Here is a 23,565-nt window from a genome sequence, read left to right on the forward strand (position 1 = left end):
CCTTCCTCCCCCATTCCCAAATCATCAACTCTCTGACCTCTGTATAATCATCCTGAAAGTTTTGAAATGTTTTATTCCTTACATGCAACACCCTCGCGTGTGTGAACCATCCTGCAGCAGCAGCAGATTAGACCACGCCACTGTTACCCCTCCCTCCAGAGATCACCCGAGAGAAAAGTGGCTTCAAACAGCTGTGACAGATAGGATGATATTTTTCCATCCACCTGGCATTGACAGGCAGGACTGCACATATTTCTGGGTGAAATATTTCACTCAGCATTAAAAATATAAAAATAATTTGCCGGTCACGTCTGTTGAGGTTTTCTACATTTGGGGGTTGTATTTTTGTTTGGGATTTTTCAAGCATTTTCTCACAGCCTTGGTAACCTCTGTCTTATCACACTGAGCTTAAATCTCCAGCAAATGGAGTGGTTTGATAAGAAGTTTAACCCTTCATTTGGAAGGTGAATTCTCAACTCTTATGATAGTATAAAGAAGCTGGATTAGTAAACTCTGAAAACTAAAAGAAGGATGGATTCCTAAGGATTAAACAACCAGAAATTAAACAATAAAAGCCAAACTCAGCTGTTATCAATAATAATATTAAAATTGCACTGTTTCAAAGAGAGTTCTTGCAGGATGAGACTGGCTAATGGCCTTTGAATTTTTTTTATTTTTCTTCTCTTATCAAATCCAGCCTTTCATAATGGATTCTGCCTATTCCTCCAAGAGAAGGACAGACCTGGTCCATCCTGATTTCACATCAACATCTCAACTGTTGCTTATTTGATCTGTCACTGAGTACTCAATGAGAGAGAGCAGAATGTGCTTTTCCAGCTCCTCTCCAAAACCTTTGCTTTTTTCAAAAGCAACTGGGATAATGAGGACCCTGCTGTACCTTTGCACTTATCCCAGCCCCAAATTGTCCTCAACACCACTTTTGTCATGGTTGCCTGAGACCCAAAGGGACCCATCCCACCTGGGAGCCTGAAATCACACAGGGGCAGTGGCTGGGCTGCAATTCAAGGGACAGGGAGCACACACTGGACAGTGGGGTTACACTAACATGCAGTCCATTTATTTTTGAGGGTTTTTTTCCTTTGTTCTGTGATTTATCTTTTTTTTTTTATCAAGCCACTGCAAACATTGCTTTGGCTGTCAGCATGAGCGCAGAGACAGACATTCCCGTACCCGTGGTAACTATGTAATAAATACAATCCAAACAAATGCTAAGAAAAATTAATAAAGAAAGAAAAATATTCCTTTTCCCACCCCCAAGCACAAAACACTGTTAAGTCAACAGAATTTAATCTAGTTTATTCTCAAAAAAAAAAAAAAAAGAGGAAAAAATATGAAAACAAAACAAAACAAAACAAAAAAGCAGGTCTTATCACTAGCAGTAAATAAATTTGTACAACCATTCAGTCTGTATAATAGGATGAAATAAATCTACATCTTCCTTATTTTGGTGCGTTGAATTATACATACAAACAACAATTACAGGAACTTGTTCACAATGCGCATAGACCTGGAGAATGGCTATCTGAAACCCCCTTGTTGGCAATGTCCGCATGTTAACACTGATTGCCTGACACCATTGGTACCTCCTATGTAAAAGGCCCGTGGCCCAAAATGAATGATCTCCCTACAGGTTTTAGTTATTTAGTTATTTAGTTAGTTAGTTAGTTAATGCATCATCAAAACCGTTCTAGCCAGCCCCCTCCCCCTCCCCGGAAACGAAAAAAAAAAAAGGAACCAAAATAAAAACTAACCAAAATAAAAACCAAAATAAAAATAAAATACAAGGAGAAGACATGACTGGCAGTTGGTCCATTTGTTCATAAGACCGCGTTTCCTCTTGGTCTGCATTGTTTGTTTTTCTGGTTTTTAAATTGTCCTCCCATCTTCTTTTTTTTTTCTTTTCCTTTAAAAAAATTCTCTCGGAGTCCTTCATGCCTTTTTCTTTACAGCTCCTCAGATGCAATAAAGTCTTCCTCAAATGTACAGTATTTCTTACAATATAAGTTATATGCAATGTTCAGCGTTTTTTATTTTATTTTATTTTATTTTTTCACAGCACTAGAGATCCTGTCCAATAGGGAATGCAAGTTCTGAATGGCTTATTCACAAATGGTATCCAGATTCAGTGGATAAGAATACATAGACGCCATAGTGAGTTCCTTTAAAAAGTGGCAAACATCACTTTTTTAAAACTTTTTTTTTTACTTTTTTATCTTTTTTCTTTTTTTTTTGCTTTTTTGTTCTTTTTGTCGTTTTTTTCTGCATTTTTAAATTTTTTTCTCTCTCTCTCTTATGCCTTCAAATAACTTTTTTTTTTTAATTTTTTTTTAATTCTTTTTTTTTTTCCCTCTCCCATTTGATTCGGGACGTCAGACCCATAACCACACGCCTGCAAAAATGCAAGTAGTATATAAAGTAAATCTCATTTTGAGACTGTAAGCATTCAGCAGGGGAGTCTCTTGCTAACCCATGGCAGTGACCATGCTGGAGGGGTGGTGAGGTCCGAAGGAGAGGCTGGATGGAGGATGCATCGGTGTCGGTGTGGTCAGCATGTGGCTGGAGTGACTGAAAGGTGAAATGTGGCTGATGGAGGACATGTGTCTGGAGAGGGCGGCGGGGTTAAAAGAGCTGCTCTTGGGAAAGTCTTCAAGGTTGTCATGGACCTTTTTGCACTTTTTGGATTTGCTAGACATCTTTCGGTTTCTGGTCTGAATTCCTTCTTTCTTCATAGTCAGGGGTCTGTTAATCTAAACAAAAATCAATTATTTTTTTGTGCTTCCATCCCTTCTCCCCAAATCACCACGGGATCCATGTACCCCATGCCCCAGCCCAGCAGGACCAGCTGGTCACAGACCCCCTCTTCCCCTGTACACACCATGTGCTACCCAGCCTCTCCATTTCCATCCCAAAATTCAGATCCCTCCAGGAAATCCCAAGCTCAGTTTAAATTTCTGAAGACAAGACAACAGAAAATTGCTGGCAGAGCCACACAGGAGGAAAACACAGGAATAATTCACAGCAGCTGAAAAATTTCAACTATCTGCACATTAGGTAATTGCATTGTGTTTAGGTATGAAACCAATCATTACCTCCTGGAAATATTCCCCACAGACACCGTCTCACCCTGAGGCTTCCTGTCTCATCTAAAACCATTAGCAGCAAGAACTGCTGGCATTTCTGTGCTGTGAGGGGTCTCAGGCTTTCACAGCTCCATTAGGAAGCTGGGCAGCTCTTCACAAAATGGACAGGATTTTGTCTTATTTTTCTTCTTTCCAAAGATTTTGCTCTGATCATCCTTTCTCGTTTTCTTTAGCTAATCTGATTTGATTTCTAAAGGCTTCCAGGTTTTTTTAGGGAGGCTGAAACAGGTATCTGTGCTGACCAGGAAGGCATTTTCTACATGCATACAAACGTATCTGTAGGAAAAATAAACATTAAATTCTCCTGCTGAAACTACACAACAGATATGATCATCCATGCATCCATCAGGGTTACGAAATGGTAGCAAAAGATCTGTTGGACACGCTGTAAGAAATTCTTATTATTCTTATTACTTAAGGCTGTCCTGTGCAGGGCCAGGGGTTGGACTTTGATAATTCCAGTGGGTTTCTTCCAAACCAGAATATTCCATGATTTTATGATCCTATACTGCGTAGAGAGTCAGCATCACAACATGCACTAGCACAGGTGACATGAAATTCCCACAAACTACACTTGGGAAGGGATTTATGCCTCCAATGTCCCTAAACAACCTTAAAAATCTGGGTTTGAGGATGTAAATGGGTCTTGCTCTGGCTCCTTTGCAGGATTTCACCTATAGCAGAAGGCAGTAAATCACCCTGAGGCAGAACCATTTTTATAATAAATGTGAGTACATGATGGTGCTGATGGACATTCTACAAAAGTCAGAAAAAATGGATCCTGCACCAGGATCTGCTGTGAAGGACAATGAAAAGATGTTCCTGCAAAGGACCTGAGCAACTCTTTGTCCATAAGACCTTAAATCAGCACAAGGAACAAAGCATTCCCTTCTTCCAGATCACAGCAAAGTTTCACTTGTTGCTCCTCAGCCCCTTTCTAGTCCCTTTTCACAGCATAAGAATCATTCCTGGATTCCTCTCCCCAGGGAGTCCAGGACAAAATAGGTCCCTGCTACATGTAAAGATGGAATTAAGGGGAGAGGAAGGACCAGGCTCATCTCTGGTTTGTCATTCCAGTCTGAACTTGTGACCCCAGGCTCTTGATACCAGAAGTGACAAGAGCCTTCACCTCACCTAAAAATGGGTGAACAAAAGGCTGATTCCTCTGTCTCTGGATAAAGGGAGCTGGAGAGAGCAGCCCTGCTTGCCAACAGCTAAAGGCAGGAAAGAAGAATCTGCCCATGAGCAGCCCAACAACAGCCCTGTGACAGCAACAAGCAAAGTTTAAAGTGTTGTTGGTTCCAAACACAACATAACTTGCTCCCCTGGCTTTCTGTCCTCACTGAGGCAATGAGGATGCACACACAAGGATGGCCCTTTGCTCCAGACTGGGACTGGAAAGCTTTGCCTGGACTGTTTTAAGTTTTTAATAGGGATTTAGGGAAGCACACACAGCCGCTTCCCCACCAGCTTCAAATGAGGATCTGGGTCACAACACAAAGGCTCAGGGGCAGCCAGAACCAATTTCCAGTTGAAGCAGCAAAATTTCAAGCTTGGGAGCTGGTTGTGGCAAAGTGACATAAGCCTGGTGGTGGGACTGGGGCTGTTCTGGGTCTTGGAAAAAGCACAGGGTCCTGGCCCTTCCTTGATGTCATGTCCCACAAGACAGTGAACACTTCCCCAAAGCAACATTCTCCTGTTTCACTCAATCCCTAAGAACAGGATGGTCCAGGCCACAATTTGATATGAAATTCAAGGATGGGAACACCAGCTGTGTGTCAGGAAGGTGACAAAGCCATGGCCAGCCCCAGAGCTGGGGTCAGAGCTGCCATCCAAGCTGTTGGCTGGCCACATCATCCCAGTGCAAATGGTCTCACACTCGGAGCAGGTAACTAACCCGAGAGCCAAACAGATAAAGACTCAGATAAATGTCAGGAACCAGCACAATCAAAGCAGCAAGCTGGAAATTTTTTTCCAGTGACTTCAAAGACCAGTCACAGCAGGGTAAAAGTGGTCCCCAAAACATCAAAGCCAAGGACCCATCTCTCTTTCTGGGGTAGAGAAATTAAAGACCCGGAGGGAAGACCTTCTCCGTGAAAATTCATTCTGATAAAAATGACAAACACATGCTAAATTAAAATTAAACCAGCCCAACGCATGTATATGAAATCCATTAATTTCAGATGGAGCCAATTAATTATGGGCAGGAATTATGCTCTTTGTTTTATCATATGCAAAATACTGACTGCTCTGCTCTCGGGACACACAGGCCTGCTTTAGGGTATTGTGAAAGGGGACTTTTCTGATGAATTTTACCAAAAATAATGGCAAATCACTCAGTTCTATGGGCCCCGGACAGCCTGCTGTGCACCTCCAGCAAGGTATACCCCCACCCACTCCTGAAGTGTGGGAAGGCTCATCCCACTTCTAAGGACTAAAGTAACAAGGATGAGAATCTCATATTCAACAGATCAAATCCAGGGGATAGTCTTAACCATTATAGGTCTGATCTTGCTCTGACTGAAGACAATGGGATTTTGCCATTGACCTCAATAAGGTCCTGTCACTGAAGTGGATTTATCCTTCAGACATAGTCATTACAACGTTGGGTTAATCTTCCAGGCTGGCTGTATCGTAGAAAGCACTCTGGGATGCCACAGGATGAAAGGCACCGTATCAATGTGAAATATTACTCATTGTTAATACTGGTGTTAATGGAGCCAGCTCTTGTTGAAGTCAGTGGGAGGAATGCCAACAGCTTCACTAAATGCACCCCAAGACTATTATGATTATTGCTTATATCCTACTGACAAATAGGTTTGCTTAAGCTGTGGGAATCAACAGTAAAACAAACTGATATAGCTCCATGAAAAAATTAACACCATGCAAAAAAAATTAGCCTTTTCACTGCAATCGTTCCCAGTGTGGACATAAAATCTGTGTAAGTTTCAACTGCAGATCAATCCATTAAAATATCCTAATGATGTTAAGGTCCCAGAAAATTTCATTAAATCCAAAGAAAAGAAAAAATGGGGAGTGGGGGTGGATAAAACAGCAGACAGGAATTTGCTACAGCCTAGCCTGAAACAGGGTTAAGTCAACTTCCAAGCATCCAAAGACCTTCCACTGGCACTGGCACAACATCCATGCTGACAGCTGCTTGGGAGGGACATGCTACAATCAGCCTCTCTATTTCTGACCCCTCTCTTGATGGAAATCAGGAGATAATACACACACAAGGAGCAAGACCACACTTCTCACCACAGTCATAACTACATACTTTAGTAAATACTTCACTAAATACTAAATACTTTGGTAAGTACTTTAAGAAAATGAAAAAAAAAAAAAAAAACCAAAAGGATCTACCCACTCATATCTAGATTTTAGTACTATTGCCTGGTTATTTTGTTGCACACAGGAGCTCAGTCCTCTGGGGGTTTTATTTAAGCAGGATCCATTAATGGCGTTGCTCATAAGGCAAGATACTACTTGACTTTGGTAAGTAGCTGTGCTGAGCTTTTAAGCAGCTGTTGGTGTTTTTAATGAATATGAAAATGGTTCCAATGTGCTCAAGGCCTGCCCCATGTCACAAATTTCACAGCTGGATCGGTGTTTCCCTAAACACTGGATCTAAAGGTCAATTCAGGCCAAGTAGGTTTGCAATGTTAGTGCGAAAAAGAAAAGGATGTGTTCTTGCAGGCACATTTCTGGAGAACCTCAGCACTAAGACACCATCCTGAACACTTCAAGAGGGGATTTCTACAGTCAGATGTCTACAATGGAAGTAGACACATCATAACTCATCATCCTGCCATCTTTTGCAGGCATGGGGAGGAACTACGCTGTCTTCAAGGATAGAAGTCGCCCCATTGAAACAACAGGCATCCACCAGCACCACCTGAGAAGGGCCTATTTTCTTCAAAGGGCTTTGCTGGCTACAGGAGGAGCAGCTCCTTAGAGGTTTCCCAAATTATATTATTTAAGTCCTACCACTGGTAGTTACAAGGCCAAAATGGAAACAGAGCATGAGCATAGATCCCCTGCTCAGCGAAGCTGGCTGACCTTGATCCCTTCTTTCCAAGGAAATAGCAAACAGAATATTTTCTCATGATATTCTGAGAGTTTCACTCTGGGTCCAACCCAGTGTGTTTGCAGTGATCACACTGAGAGTTTGATGACAAGCTTTACTTGCTACATGAGACTCAAAGCGTGCTAAGACACCTGCCCACTAAAAGGTAAACACATTTTCCCTTTTTCCAAGAGAGATGCCTCCATGAAACAGGTGAAAAATTAGCCTGGTTGCTTGTTGGGTTTTTTTCCTACTTAATCCAAACTTATTTACTCATCCTAAGAAACCAAACACTTTGCAATAACAATTGGAAGGGACTGAGATGCCACAAGGGTTGGATGCCCCATGAAACCCGATACATCTTTGATGTGTTTCCATGGGTGGACATAAGGGCAAAACATAGTCCCAGATTTCCAAACCAAACACAAAACAATCAACCACTAGTGGAAGAAAAATTATATCAAAGCAGAGAAATTGCAAGTCTTTTCCTTCTTTTGACATAATAATTATTCTAATGCCATATGTGGAATGAGAGGAACAGGAGTAGCCTTAAGTCTCCTTTATTAGCAGCATTATTCAGTAGAAGACTTTTCAGACCCCTTTAGCTCTTTCCCTGGGGCACATATCCCTGGTTCCTGCAAGCTGGCTTTGCATGGAGATATTAGATTAAATCTGCCAGCCATTTCATTTCATTTCTCCTTCCACTCCATGACAGATGCTTTGAAATTCACATCACAGGTTAAGCAGACTCTGCAACCCGCTAACTAAATCAAGTCCTTTTTTGGTTTGGGATTCGTTTGCATCAACCAGCACAAACACAGAGCCTAAATAAATCATCTTTGGGGACAGGACAAAGGCAGCCACAAACCCAAGAATGATCTGGCACGTATTTCCTTTTTTCCAGAGTTTGTATTTTCTGGAGGAACCAAGCTACACATAGGAAGGGTACCAGCTTGCAGGACAGTGTGTTGTCTTTTCCAACTCTCTGAGCCCAGTCAGCAGCAGATAACGTCTCTGTGTTGACGTACCTCTCCTTTCTTGGCTCAGGCAAAGAAAAGCTCTAACATTACCCATGGACAGCCTTGTTTTATACCTTCCCAACCTGGATAGGCCACGTAGGAAAGGCTGACGACTCATCGCTCCAAACCCCAAGGTCCCCAAAGGGATAACAGAGGTCTCGGCACTGCCAGAGACTGGAAATCCTCAAGTTAAGGAAGAGTTTGGACCATTGAGCACCAAAGCTGAGGCCCCATTATTGAGTATTACAGTCACACTTACATTGTGCAGCTTGTAGTAGAGCCCACAGGCATTACAGACGGGATCGCCGTTGGCATTTCTCCTCCACAGGGTGGTAGTGGTGGTCTGACAGTTTGCACAGGACGTGCCCGCCCTCCTGGCTGCAGACTGTGGGAAGGAGGGAAAGAGAAGAGAGGAAGAGAAAAACACCCATGTTAAAATAAAAAAAATGCAATCAGCAAAGTTTCTGAGAAAGAAAACATCAACCCTGCAAGACTGACGCACATCAGCAGAGGCCTCCAGAAACTGACTTGTGAGAACAAATAATAATTGGGAAAAAAATCCCCAAGGTACTTTAATCCCAAATTATATGTGAACTGAATCAGGTGCCAAAGGGCATCCTAAAAGTGAGTACTAAACCTCTGATAGAACTCATCAAAATTAGTAGCGCTGGCACAGCCCATTCCAGAGGGGAAAATGTTATTTAAATGCCAACATGTCTTTCCATCTTAATTCTCCCAGACCCCCCAGGGGTCTAATTCTGCAGTCAGGGCCTGAACTGGCAATTGTTGGAGTCAAGGGCATGAGTCACTCTGGCTCCAGCGAGCGCCGGGTGAGACCCGGGTGGGCAGCTGCTCGCCCGGCCCGACCGCAAGCACAGCCCGGTCCCGTAAACTCAGCTCAGCTTCAAAGGAGGCAGGCTCCAGATCGGAAATAACACTGTGGCAAAGAGCAAGAATCCCAACTTTTTAATTACACCCTTTTCTCTGCCCAAACTTTCATGTTTATTTAAGGATCGGTAACAAGCCTGAAAGAAGAATTTACCATTTTATAAAAGGGTAGGAACAAGAAGAAAACCTACGTGGCAAAGTGTATACAGAAGCTTTTTTTGTTAGCTGCGATAATGACTTAGCAAAGTCAAATTTAGTAAAGCTGTTCTTCTTTCACATGCATAAGTTCGTACTTATCATTTAAAAACTGTAACTTTAGCAAACAAATTGTCCTTCTGCCTCTGAAGGAGGAACAGGAGTTTTCAGACTGCTGTGTGAGTGCGTATGTGGGTTTGCGTGTGTGCAAATGCCTACAGCTCCTAAAAAAAAAACCTTTAGATCCCCATCCTATCTATTCTTCATCAATATGACATGGTCCCAGAGCTCTGATTTCATCCCAATGCGTTGCTTTCAATGGAACTGCTCATGTGCTTAAAGTTAAAACATGTGCTTAAGCGATTTGCCAGATCATAGCAATGCTTGGCACCTTGCAGAACTGAGCCTTTAATGCTTTCCTTTGTGCTCTTACTGTTTCAAATTTACCCCTCACCCCACACAGCCGCACACTGTAGCACATCCAACATTTAAAAAAAAAAAAAAAAAGAAAATACCACATCTTTGGATACCGTACAACAAACCCAAAATGCAAACATGGACACTGGCACAGCCTTAGCATTAATACCAACTCTTGTTAGGTCATGTTGCAATTTTAATCATAATTGAATGCGGCGTAGGTGGAGAGAGGACGGGTTGGTTTTGCTTTAGATAGGGAAGGATTTTTTTTTCTTTTAATTAGCCAAAAAAGACTGTCTAAAAAATAAATAAGACAATGTCCATGAGCACTAGGAAGCATCACAAAGTGGCTGATCTGACAGCGAGTGGCTCTCTCAGGCTGCCCGTAGGGATAGTTCCATTTTGCCTGACCATAAACCACTCTGAACCAAGCCAGTCCCAAGGAGGCCTTTAGCTGACTTCTCTGTGCTGCTGACAAGCAGGAGCTGGGGACAGCACATGGGATTTGAAAAAATCCCAGGACCAGCAGAGAAGATGAAACATCCCACCATGAAGAGCAGAGCCCCAAACTGATGCACGCGCATCTCCTGAACACGCCATGGACCCAAACTGGGCTCCCTTCAAAATCACCAGGATAATGAAATAAGGAATGTGCTCCAAAGGCAGCATGGAGACAACAGCTTGCAAAGCCAGGTTCTCACTAAAGAGTTGGAGAAGAGTCTGAAGCTCTCTGGCCCCCAACTCCCGACACTCGGCATGCGTGGCTTGGAGGGGCACGAGGCTGGATTGAGTCTCTTGGTGACAGCTTTGCTTTATCAGACCCAAAAATCAAGCCTAAGGAAATTTCTAAAAACCAGTGATATTTGGCTCAACCCACACAGGGGAAACATCTCCTTTGAAGATATTTGGGGTTTCTACACAGCGCTCGCCGTAATTTCTCTTACAGCAAGCGCGTTCAAAAGACACGCCTGGTCACCACCTAGCTGCCTTCAAACACATTTTGACATTAAATAAGCAAATAAATCACAACATCTACTGTCTTCTCTTAAACTATTTCCAACTACTGTGTTTCACTTGCAAAAATTCAGCATCATTAGCTGAGTATTTTAAGCTCTTTCAGTCCCTGGCTGCACCTTTTATGCTGTACCAACTTCTACCGGAGACACAGGCAGCAGGCAGGAAACAATGAATAATAACGCTATTGTAAAGCTCCCAGCAATGGCATCCACTGACGCTAATCAACCACTCGGCCTGGCCATGTCAGTAATGGGATGACTAATTAGCTGCCCCATATCATCTATAAGGCCACAGCCCATGGCACAGCTGCTGGTGAGCAAAGGCACAGCTTCACAAGCGCTAGCAGTGATGAAAAGGTGAAATTGAGGAGGTTGGAGGAACCAAGTACTAATAAAGATGCTTAATTAAGGGGCACTTTCAGTGTCTGCATTTACCCACAAAGCTCCAAGCATCATTTTCCTAAAATAAGATTGCCTGTGTATGGGCCTGCTGAGAAATTGGCTGTAATCCTTCCAAAACCAGCTTGGCTTGACATGGAAACGGAGAGCTCTGCATCTGCATGACCAGGGAATGGGAGAAAAACTAAAGGAAGATTTTATCTCAGCAGCAGTGGGGCTGCCACTGCCTGTGACAGGGACGGGAAAGGCCTCCAGGAGGGCTGAAGACTTTTCAGGCAGTGATGGTGTGGTACCACCTGCCTGTTTTTGATCCCTCTGCCAGCATCTCCAGGTCTTTCACCTTCCCTCTCGAGAAGAAGCAGAGCTGTCTGAGTCCCCTCAGCTGGCAAGACCTCATCCCTGTCACCTAAAGGGCACCCTCACAAAGGCGCCCATTGAATTTAACAAGGCTTGGGCTGGGTTCTCAGCATATAAGAATTTCTTTGCCTCCTCTCTCCCACCCATCAAATCCTATCATTAGTTTCAGTGCAGCTGTGATCAGAGCCTATGAAACCAGCCCAAGGTCACGCAGGAAACTTGTGGCAGAGGGAAGGAGCTGGATCCCCACCCTGAGCCTCCATCCACAGTCTTGCCCAACCTGCCTGCCTTCACAGCAGGAGTGATCCAGTCAAGCCACAGCTACATGCATGTCCACATCCAGGCACAGAAAATGCAAATGCAAGCCCAGCTCTGGTGCCTTCTGACTAATTTTTTTTCAGAGGTTAGCAAGGAAAATTAATATAGGTGCAAACAGCATCAGGGACATTTCTCTATTTTTTTTTCTTTTTCCCAGGCAGTGCCAGGGGTGGGGAGTTGGTGGGGTAGAGGAAGTAGAAAAATCAAATTTCACATTTAGCAAAGGCCACATTTAGAGACGGGCAACTTTTTGTAACTTTAACTAAAATACCCAAAGATTGGAGCGATAATACAAGACAAAGTCTCTCTTTACTTCTTTTCTTTCTTCCTCTTTTTTTTTCCCCCAAGAATGACCTTTTACTATGTATTTATTTATATAGTTCATTTTACATGTGCCGGGCTCAGGGTGACTCGGGACATTCTTTCGTGGTTCCATCAGACACTTTTTGAAAGCTCTCCCCCTCTTCCAGCCGCTTTCCTATTCTGCCTCCCCCTCTGCTTGTTTGGATATGCTCAAGCTCCTGTGTGTTTGGACTGGGGAAACGGAGCTGTTGTTTAGGAGTTATCTCCAGGGCTCAGATATCCGGCAGCTTTTTCCTAGGAAGTTAACCTTACACATAGAGAGAGAACGAGGAAAAAAAAATAAAGAAAACGAGGGCTGTGTGTTTAAGACAGAAGGGCTGGGGGGAGGAGGAGAAGAGAACAAGAAAGCTGCCTAAAAAAATCAAAATTCCAGCCTGTACTTCCCTCCCTAGAAAGCTTTTCCTCTTTTCTAACAAGGCTATGAAAAATGCGAAAGACAAACATTTTCCTATATGGGAAAAGCCCGTATAGGAGGGCATGGAGAGGTTTCACACACAGGAAGTTTGGCGGGGTAGAGAAGCAAACCCACATCTTCCCCAAAACTCACATGGCCAGACAGAGTTATTGCTGGTGTCCCTCACAGCATAGCCCTTCCTGGGAAGGTACCCTGCAAATGCTTCCCAGAGACAGAGGGAACAAAGCTGATACAGTTTTATGGGTGTCTCACAGGTAAGGAAGCTGATCCTGACCTAAGAGCTGTGAGGACCTTCAAGGGGAACACAAATGAACCAGCTCTGTCCTGCCTGCAGGGTCTGGCCATGCTGGGCACAAGCCTCACCAAACTGGCCAGATCCATCCATCAGCTCAGAAATTCCACAGAGAGTTGAGAGCCACTTTTCCTCCACATTTTAGACAGCCCGCAGGAGCCCTTCCACCTCTTCAATCCTGACAAAACCCAATGTGTCTTGATTCGAAACATTCAATAACTTCCCAAGCAGGGACCATAATTTTTTGCCCTGCTTGATATATTTTTTCCCCTTGTGGTCTGCCTGATTATTTGCCAAATACACTTTAACACATTTACAATCCATGCCCACAGCTTCCAGACCTTTTTGTGTCTTCGAGGGAAATTCATGAACAGATCGCTGGGGATGCTGTAACGTATTGCCTGTGCTTAGAACAGTCACCAGCTTTGTAACTATTATTTCAAACATTTACCCACTCATTTTGTCTTCCTCCAGTTTCTGTAGCCTGGGCACATGCTTGGCTTTGTACACTCACCATCCTCTCTGCCTCGTGTCCTTGTGCCAGCTTTTGAGACCCAGATGGCACAGATATAAATGACCACACCATGCACCAGTGGCACCAGGACCTGATGGTTGCAGTTTTTTGCAGGACCAATGTCTGTCTGAAGCCCCAGTGATGCTCGGGATCAAGTTTGGGTCCCTTCTCCATGACACCACCAGCCAAGGGGGATGGTGACACATTAAGAAAGGGAGGGCAGAAGTTTGGAGAGCCCAGGAGAAACCCTGTATTCCTGATAATCTCTTTGGACACTAGGAAATTTTTATCCTGCCCTTAGGGCTTGGAACACATCATTTTCATCGGGTCACCATCCAGAAGCACCGTGTGGAATTGAAAACTCCATTCTGGTTTGCAAGAAGCCCTGGATATTGATTTTTAAACCTGTTTTGCAGTTTGCAAGAGGATCAGATGACTGAGGCCCACAGCAGCTGGGCCCATCTCTGCAAACATCTCTCCCTCCCAGCCCTCTGACACAGTGGGACCAGTGGGACTGGCTGAGGTTCCCTGTCATCCTGAGCAGCAGATAGAAAGCAAAAGTTGAAGAAGAAGAAGAAGAAGAAGAAGAAAGAATAAAATAGAAGGAGACTCACCAGTCTTCTCTTGGGTTTGATCAGGGGCCGGTTCTGCCCGTTCATTTTGTGGTAGAGTCCACAGGCGTTACACAAATAGTGCCCAGTGCCGTCTCTTCTCCACAGAGGGGTTGAGGTAGCCCCACAATTTACACACTCCCTGCCTTCTGGAAACAAGAGAGCACATGGTTCACTTAGGGAAAACAGAGATAAAAGGGGCTGGGGAAAGCCCTCCCTTCCCAAAAAAACCCCACAACCTCCCAAGAGACCCAGCCATGCCAGACCCTGCCAGTCCCCCCCAAGCTCAGGATTTCCAAGCAAGGGTCCAAAGCCATGAGTGGACAATGTCCCTGGCACAGTCTGGTGGGCTCTGATCCTGTTCCCCTCCCCAGCGCCGCTCCACAGGCAGCATCAGGCCTGTGTCCCAGCAGCAGGGCAGGGATGGTGACAGTGACAACCCGATTGCCACGGTGGCTCAAAGGGCTCCCCAGAGAAGCTCTCACTCCTCCCACAAGTCTCTTTGGAGGAGAAGGGGAAGCTGACAATTTCCCCTCACCTTTGGATTAAGGGCTTCTACAAGTCTGGAGACCCCATGTTTCCATAGGCACTGGAAAAACCTTGGCAGGCTTTGCAAGAAGCCTCCAGCCCTCTACATCCAAAATAATGGATACAGAGTTTAAGTCCATGACTCCCTTTCTGATGTGTATGAGGACCCCAGTGTCACTCCTTGAGCACTCTTCCACTCCCAGGGGCACTCATGAGCCTGGAGGGCTCTTCCTCTGGCCTCAGGTCAAACCACATCAAGTATCCCCATCGCAAAACATCTCCCCAGCTCCAGCCAGTACATAACAACTCCGACAAATATCTGCTATTGATTAATTTGAAATTAAGCTTCCACCACCCAAAATTTTCAGAAAACCCTCTGGTTTTCCCATCACATTTGCAGCCTGGTGGTCCATCCTGGCTATCCGAGATAGCAAACAGCCCCAAGCCTGCCTCATAAGTTCTTTCCCTCCTTCTTCTTCTTGTTGGGCACCTCTTTATCCTCTCCCTGGCTGTTGCAGCAGGAGATCTCCCCCAGCCCACCAGTTCCCATCTTGGAGGAAGGAACTGGGAGGGTGCAGACCCTGCCTCCCAGCTACTTTCAGAGGGTTGAGGGGGTATTTGCCGCGTCTTTGGTTTAGTGGGGGAAGTTTTTTTGTACCTAAGGTCAGCCGTGGCCCACCTGAGAGCAGTGGCAGACCTCAGCCGGGCAGAGCAGAGCAGAGCCAGCCCAGCACAGAGCCGGCTCCCCGCTGCCCCAGCCCGTGCTGCCTTCGAGCAAGAGGCATCCGTGCTCTAACCACAAACGGCAACCGTCTTTCCAGAGCCTTCGCACTGAACCCCTCTTCTCTCACACCTCCCCAACAACTACAACAACAACAAAAAGACATTTGCAGCCGTCTCTCCCTCTTTTATCCTGCAAAATCACCCCCTTCCTCCTTTTTTCTCCAGCTCTAACCCTCTTTGTCTGAGAGGTCCTAGCTTGCTAAGATCAACTTCTAAAGGGGAAAAAAATAAGAGAAAGAAAAAAAAATAGGTGTTGCTGCTGGGTTTGGTTTATCACGAACCGCAGATGTCTTTCAAGAAGGTAAAGTAACAGAAAGTGGCAAAAGGAAAACAAGAGGGGAGGGTGGAGGGGGGCCGAGACGGTTTGAAAATACCGCGCAGCCGGTGGGTGCCCCGGCGGGAGCTGCGGCTCGGCGGGCGCCGAAGCGGCCGGGGGATGCTCAACACCGCCCGGAGCGACAATAAACCGGTCCCTACCCCGGACACAGCCCCCGGTCCGTACTGGGGCCAGGCGGGGAGTCCGTCCCGTTAATACCCAGGTCGTTTTGTTCCCCTCCGGTTAAACGGGGCAGCCGCTCCCGGGATGTTTGACTCTCTGTCCCTCTCTTTTGTTTCACCCCATCTCTCTCTCTCTCCTGCTTTCATGTACAAAACATACAGGTCTGGGTTTTTTGTCACTCTAACCGCATCCGGACTCTATTAAAGTTCCTGGCGCTGGATAAACAATGCAACTGTCGCGTGCAGCAGTCTGAAAATAATTGGATTAGCTCAAACATATCAGCTAAATAGAGACAGTCCCTGCTCAGACAGACAGAGTAAATGTCACCCTGGAAAAACCCTGAAAACTGATCTCATTCATGCCAGGCAACCCCGCAGCAGCCTCCTCGGAAAAACAAAATAGAGAGAAAAAAAAAAAATAAAAGGGGGAAAAAGAGTTTTGACTAATCGCCCTTTCCTCTGCACACAAACACACTCCCCTCGGCTCACTCCCACCCCTCCGTGCACACAAGCGTCCGAGCCCGGTGTGTGCAGGCGCCGGGAGCCGGAGCCGCGCAGCCTCTCGCACCCCATTCCGCGGGGTGCGCACAGAGCTGGGGCCCTCCAGCTCCCCCCGGGAAAGGCGGACAGGGGGACAATTTTGGGGACTCTCCTTGTGGGTGATCCAAACTCCCTGGCACGGAGCTGGCTGGGGATGGGGGCTGCGTGGGCGAACTCTTCGCAGCGCCCCGGGGAAAACCCTCTCCGCATCCCCGGGAGCCGCATGGGAAGAGGCCCTGGGAAGAGCGAGGCGGAGGGCAGGCGGGGGAAGTTGGCCGGGATTTAGCACCATTATTAAAATACAGAGAGATCACTAATGCTGCGGTTCCCTCGGTTTCGCTTCCTCCCCGGGCGCCGCAGCTGAGCGCACCGTGGGCACTGGAGGGGCCGGGTCGCCCCCGGGATTGGAGCCCCGCAGCACCGGGTGGGTGGTTTGAGTTCCTGGGCCTGTTTCTATCCCCAGTCAGAGTTGGACAAGGGGGAATTTGGTTATAAACCTAGCAGATCAACCTGTGAGGAAGGTGAAGTGTCGTGTGCGTCCCCCACGAGGGCTTCAACGCCTGCTGCTCATCACACGGATGCTTGAGCACATGTCCTTGGCGTGCGGGGGGAGCGAGGAGTCAGCCCCATCCCTTTGCCCCCCACTTTTCCCCCACCACAGCTTCCTCTCCCGAGCAGCGGGAATGAAGAAGCCAAAAGCCCTACCTGTGCTTGACCGTGCTTTTGGTCGCGATTTACACCCAAACCCGGTTGGAGATCCTCCTAAGAGGCTACTGGGGGGAAAAAGTCCAGAGCCATATTCTGGGACATACGGTGGGTAGGTAGTGATGGGGTGATGAGCGGAGGAGGTGGCTCCTCCTAAAGAGGCCATGCTGCTCCGAGAGTGAGAGGACTCCAGCTTCATGGTATCGGCCAGGGACACCTGGTATTTGATGCATTCCTTCTCGTCCTGCCGGGTGGAGCCGGTGGAGCCAGGGGTGGAGATGGACGGATCCGGGGACACATCTTTAGGAGGGGTCGGCGGGAAGGTGAAAAGGTGCGGGCTGGAGTGGCCGGCGGATAAAGTGGAAGAGGAGGCGGGTGGGTAGACGGAAAGGGGTCCCGGTGAGCTGTGATGGATGGAGGTCTTGGAGAAGGGGCTGAGGTTCCAGGGGGAAGCGCTGTGATGGCTGCTCAGCGCCTTGCTCCCGTCCAGCCAGGGCAGCGAGCCGTGCAGCAGCGGGGGGCGGCACACCTGGCTCCCTGCTCGGAGAAAACACGGAGACACATCGGTCACATCCCTCTGCCACCCTGGCAAAGTCCCCCGTGGGGGTCCCGGGACGTGCTTCCCCCACCACCACCCCTCGTCCTTCCCAAAGCGCTCAGCATGCCGGGGGGAGCAAGGAAAATTACACCTGATGAGAAACCCCGTTCTTCATAAAAGATTAAATTCTAAAAGCTGCAGGAGCACGGGGTGGCAGCTCCCGTCCTGTTGAGGAACAGGTTTTGGGGTCGAGACCCTCCAAGCAGGGTGCCAGCCCTGTGACACGGGATTTGGCGAGCTCTGCTTCACTCTGTCCGTTTTCCAGGCAATCCCACGAAGATTTTGAAGCAAAGATCCTGCGTGAAATTGCCAAGTCCCGACTGCAGAAATTTTTTTTTTCTTAGCTAGAAAATTATTTCCCGAACAGAACTGTGAGCTATAAACCCTGGGAATTCTCTGGTCAAACGAAGAAGACCAGAAAATGCCCACAAACATGATAATAACCTTTGCAACAGGGCTGATAAACTTTGCAAACCACTCAGTTTGTCTTTTCTTCTTCCATGAGACTGTACAAAAATGTTAAAGGTCTTTTCACGATGATATGGTACACGCAGAGGGTACCAACTGCCTCAAAAGAAACGCTCCACATCCTTTTTGTGACAAGGGACACTTCACTTGTCTTTTAAAATACAGACCTGGACTTTGTGGGAAAAAAAATTCCACTAGATTTCTGCAGTTGAATATTTTTCTCTTTGGTTATAAATGTTCCTAAGGGATTGCACCTAGTATTTTTTAATTATTTTCGGCCCTTGCTAAACAAATACCAAAAAAAAATACATCCTAAGAATTAAATCTACCCAAATCCACAGCAACTTGAGCGAATGGCTGCAAGATGGAAAACACAGTTATTCAATTGGAAGGAAGCAAGTTTGTGTCTGATAATAAAGCCCTAGACAGTCTCTGACACCTAGAGATCCTTAACCTCTGTAGGCATTGTGATATGTGTATAGAGATTGCTAAATGTACAGAAGGAGAGATGCAAACACGGATTTAGAGAACCACAGATAGTTATAGAGTGGACACATATGTTTGCATGGGGAGCTTCTATGTGTCTAGAAAAGCTCCAAACTGGTTTTCACCATACCAAGCACTCGTGAACAATACTGAAAGTCGCTGCTCAAAAGGAAGAGAAGGTGGGTTATACGAATAGAAAGGGTCAAGATTCATTATCTTCTCCAGGAAGTAGCATAGTAAATAATATTCAGGCTAGATCAGAAAGACCGCATTTCCACTTTCTGCTGATATATTGGGAAAAAAAAGAAATTAAAAGGGAAGTAAAGAAAGAAAGGACAAAGGCTGCTGATCCTTAAAAATAATTGTTTTAAAGGGACTAATAGCAGAACAATGCAGTTACTGAGCGGAGCCTAATGCAGGCTCACACTCAACAAGTTGCTGAGGGCTGGGAGCAGCCTCCTCAACCCGCTCGGCTCCATCTCCACTCCGCTCATCCCATTTTCTCCATGATTTTGGGGTTATTTCCACTGCAAACCTCGGGGATTTAGATTTTCCCACGACAGAGATCACTGTCCGGCTTCACAAACCACCGCCTGTTCTTTTCCCTCCTTTTTTCCCCCCTTTTTTTTTTAATTTTATTTTCATTATTTTCTAAGCCACCCAGGTAAACTCCAGCTGTTTATACTGAATCTCTCCACTTCTTCGTAAAAGATGGCACCAAAGTACTCATCCCTCCGTAGACCTGGGCCCCATCGGCCCCAGGTATTTCACCTCCTTTCTAAGAGCTGTGACCCAGGAACAAGATTCACACTGTGGATCACTGCCTTCCTGCAGGACCCTCAGGACAACTCACCAGGTCTGATACCTAATTACACTACGGGCTATATTTTTTTTAGTTTCTTTCTTATTTTAAACCCCCGCCATGATGCTGCCCTGGGTATGTGTGCAAAAGTTTTGTACCAAGCCTAACAAGCTCACCAAGTGCGAATTAAATAGCCCAAGCGTGAGGACAGCGGGGTCATTTTCACACCCCTGCTCTCCAGCTTGCTTTGCTTCGCCAGAGCAGCTTAATCGTGCAAAAACTAAACACAGTATGAAAACACTAACTGTTAACCCAATTAAAGAGAGGGGGGAGAAACCACAGCGAAAGAGAAGGGGACAAGAGGAAGATGAAAAAGAAAGAAAGAGAAGGAAGGCGAGCAAGAGGGAAAGAAGATGTGAGATAAAAAGAGAGGATGAAAGAGAGAGAGAAAGAGAGAAAGAGAGAAAGAGAGAAAGAGAGAAAGAGAGAAAGAAAGAAAGAAAGAAAGAAAGAAGAGAAAGAAGAGAAAGAAGAGAAAAAGGAATAAAAATAAAAAAAAATAGAAAGTGAAAGAAAGAAAGGAAGGAAGGAAGCCTAAATTTTTATTTCTTTCCAATAAGCCAACCCCAAAATCCACCCGTGACGTAGTTTCCCCGGCGGCAGGAGAGGGTCTGCCCGACGGCAGCGGGGGGCTCGGGGCAGCGCGGAGCCACCGGCACCGGGGCAGGAGCGGGTGGGAGCCGGGGCTCGGCGGGGCACTCACCGTGGTGGGCCGTGGGGTATCGCTGCACCGTGGCTCTCACGGAGTTGCCGTAATACGGCGGGACGGGGTTGCCTTGTCCGTCGATATTAAAAAGTACATCCACTTCCTCGGCCAGAGGATACTGCGTGGGGTCCATGTAGGTATGGCCAAGCGAGGGGTGATGCGAGTCCGGGTGCTGCCCATTGAGCACGGCCGGGTGGTGGTGGCTCACCCACCGCGGCTGGTCCGTGGAGACCTCCATCTTCCGCGCTCGCTGCTCTTCCTCCTCCTCCTCCTCCTCAGCAAGGCGCGGAGGGCTTGAGATCGGAGCGGGAGACGCTGCCGGAGTTATGCAGGGCGGGGAAAAGAAGTGCTCGGCGAGTTTGGGGATGTTTCAGGTTAGGTTTGGTTTAAAGTGGAGGGAGTTGGGGGAATGGTGATAAACGATCGATTCCAAAAAAAAAAAAAAAAAAAAAAGGAAATAATAAAATAAAAAGGGAGAAAAAAAAGGGAAAACAAAAAAAAATCTCGGGGGAAAAATTTCTCTACGAAGCGAGATCCCCTCGTTTCTTCCGCTCTGTTGCAGATGTTTCTCTTCTTTGATCACCTGTAACGAGAAAGAGGAAAGGGAAGGAGCAGAGAGAGAGAGAGAGGGAGAGGCAGGGAGAGAAACGTACTTGAGAAGTTCTGAACTTTAGCACCTGACTTTTTAGGCAGGAGCAAACCCATCCCATCCCTCGGCAGCCATCCCTGGGAAGCGCCTGCTCTGCCCTGGACCCACCTCTCCCAGCGCCTCTTTCTCTTTCGCTCTCTCCCGGCTCGGAACGGAGCCCAGCAGCTCCCACCGCGCTCCTGCCGCCCAGCTCTTACTTTTCCTTGGGTTTGGGGTTTTTTTGGCTTTTCTTTTTTCTTTTTTTTTTTTTTTTTTTTTTGTTCGTCGCGGTTGTTTGTTTAATTTTTTATTTGTTCCATTTGCACCTGAGAAGCTCCAGTGGCTTAAGCCGGTGAGAACTTGTGCCATTCGCTGCTGCGCAGCCCAGAGTCACTTTGATTGCTCATTAATTATTATGCAACTGAGAAAGGGGGGAACGGGGGGAAAAGAGAAGGGAGGGAAGGGGGCAAAGCGATGGGAGAAGAGAGTGGGGGTGAAAGGAAGGAGCGAGGAGAAAAGGCGGGTGGGGAGAGGGAGTAAAAAGAAAAAATTTTAAAAGCGACAAGTTGCTCAAAAAAATCCGCACAAACCTTGGTGGAGAAGCAGTATGTGACCCAGGAGGGATGAAGCTGAAAGTGCTTGATCAGATCAGATTGTGCTCGGTCGCACTATTTTTTTTTTCCCTACTTTTTTTTTTCCTCCTCTCTCTCCCTCTCTTTTTTTTTTTTTCTTTCTTTTTTTTTTTCCTTTCTTTCTCCTTTTTTTTTTTTTTTTTTTTACAGGGAAGGCATTCTTTCTGAAAGGAGCAGGATGGCGCCAGCCGGCTCAGTGCTTACAGACAGCTGTGGCGAGACGCAACTTAAGGAGGTTCCAGTGTCATAAGCCGGGGGAGGCGGAGCCTGAGCGGGGACAGCTCCGGCCGCCCCCGCGGGAACCCCCCGGCAACAAACTTCTCTTCAAATCCCCTCCACCACACACCCTCACACCCTTCTTCATTTTATTTTTGAAAACTTTCTACTGGTTTTGTTTTAAGGGGGAAATTAAGTTTTCCCGCTGTCCCGGGAACTCTGAGAGTGGCCAGCCCGGAGAGATGGGCATGGCGGGGACGGGGTGCGGGATGCCCGCGGGCTGGGAGCCCCCCGGAGCAGGGGTGTGCGGGCAGGTGCAGGACCGGGGGGTCCCCACCGGGATAAAGCTGCCTCGTGCAGCGGCGCGGCTCGGATAGGATTTGAATATTGCTGTATTTAAGGGTATAAGGGACACGGCAGCGGCCAAGCGCGCACACGCGGTCTGAGGGGGCCGAGGGGGCTCAGGGGTTTTCCCCCCTCCCTCAGGAAGCGCCGGCGGCTCCGGCCGGACCCCCGGGCGCCGCGCCCGGCCCCGCCCCCCCTGCGGGCTCGACCAATAGGCGGCGAGCAGGAACTGGGGCGCCGGCCTCGGGCGGTGCTGATTGGCTGCGGGCCCGCGCCCCGCCGGCCCCCGGCGGCGCTGATTGGTTGCGGGCCCGCGGGCCGGCGGCCGCGCCGGGCGCTGCGTTGAGCCAGGGCATCCCCTAGCGGCACCCCGGGGTCATCCCGGCGGGACGGGACGGGACACGGGACAGGGACACGGGACAGGGACACGGACAGGGACACGGGACAGGGACAGGGACAGGGACAGGGACAGGGACAGGGACAGGGACAGGGACAGGGACAGGGACACGGACAGGGACACGGGACAGGGACAGGGACAGGGACAGGGACAGGGACAGGGACAGGGACAGCGATAGGGACAGGGACACGGACAGGGACACGGACAGGGACAGGGGGATAGGGACAGGGACAGGGACAGCGAAAGGGACAGGGACACGGACAGGGACAGGGGGATAGGGACAGGGATACGGAGAGGGACAGGGACAGGGACACGGACAGCGACAGGGACAGCAGGACAGCGGGACAGGGACACAGACACGGGGACAGCGACAGGGACAGCAGGACAGGGGCAGGGACAGTGACAGGAACAGCGACAGGGACAGGTACAGGGACAGGACAGGGACAGGGACAGGAAGACAGAGACAAGGATAGGGACAGCGGGACAGGGACAGGGACAGGGACAGCGGGACAGGAACAGTCAGGGACAGGAGGAGAGGGACAGGGACAGGGGGACAGGGGAGAACCAGGGACAGAGGATGGGGAGAAAGAGACACACAAAAGGCGTGGAGAGAAAGGAAAGATGAGGGGGGAAAGGGAAGAAGGGAAGAGAGAAAGAAGGAGAGAAAGAGAGAGAGAAAGGAAAGAAATGAGAGAAAGGAAATGAAAGAAAGGAAGGAAAGAAGTAAAGAAGGAAGAAAGAAAGAAAGAAAGAAAGAAAGAAAGAAAGAAAGAAAGAAAGAAAGAAAGAAAGAAAGAAAGAAAGAAAGAAAGAAAGAAAGAAAGAAAGAAAGAAAGAAAGAAAGAAAGAAAGAAAGAAAGAAAGAAAGAAAGAAAGAAAGAAAGAAAGAAAGAAAGAAAGAAAGAAAGAAAGAAAGAAAGAAAGAAAGAAAGAAAGAAAGAAAGAAAGAAAGAAAGAAAGAAAGAAAGAAAGAAAGAAAGAAAGAAAGAAAGAAAGAAAGAAAGAAATGGCTAGGATGATGGAGGAAGCGGGGGGAAGGATAATATTAAATTCTTTTAAAAGCCCTAGAAGCAGCCACTCACTGCCTGCTCCGCACGCCGGCCGGAGCGCATCACCCCGGCGCGGAGGGAGCGGCTCTC

The 23,565-nt window shown here is 47.3% G+C and overlaps 1 protein-coding gene across 4 annotated transcripts; it reads right to left on the reverse strand.

The window, feature by feature from the left end:
- Positions 1-1,338: 1,338 nt before the first annotated feature.
- GATA3 (GATA binding protein 3) lies at positions 1,339-20,655 on the reverse strand. Of its 4 annotated transcripts, none has more exons than XM_021531054.3 (5): positions 20,206-20,655; positions 17,089-17,625; positions 14,038-14,180; positions 8,509-8,634; positions 1,339-2,768 (listed from the first exon to the last, which is right to left on the reverse strand). In XM_021531054.3, exons 1-5 carry the CDS (start codon positions 20,444-20,446, stop codon positions 2,484-2,486), a joined length of 1,332 nt encoding a protein of 443 aa, XP_021386729.1. In that variant the 5' UTR covers positions 20,447-20,655; the 3' UTR covers positions 1,339-2,483. The 4 variants fall into 4 exon arrangements, with proteins under 4 accessions (XP_021386729.1, XP_021386728.1, XP_077639812.1 ...); XM_021531053.3 differs by having other exon boundaries at positions 14,038-14,183; XM_077783686.1 differs by having other exon boundaries at positions 2,595-2,760.
- Between the last annotated feature and the right edge of the window lie 2,910 nt (positions 20,656-23,565).

Source organism: Lonchura striata, chromosome 5 (assembly GCF_046129695.1).
Source record: "Lonchura striata isolate bLonStr1 chromosome 5, bLonStr1.mat, whole genome shotgun sequence".
In the NCBI taxonomy this organism is placed as follows: Eukaryota; Metazoa; Chordata; class Aves; order Passeriformes; family Estrildidae; genus Lonchura; species Lonchura striata.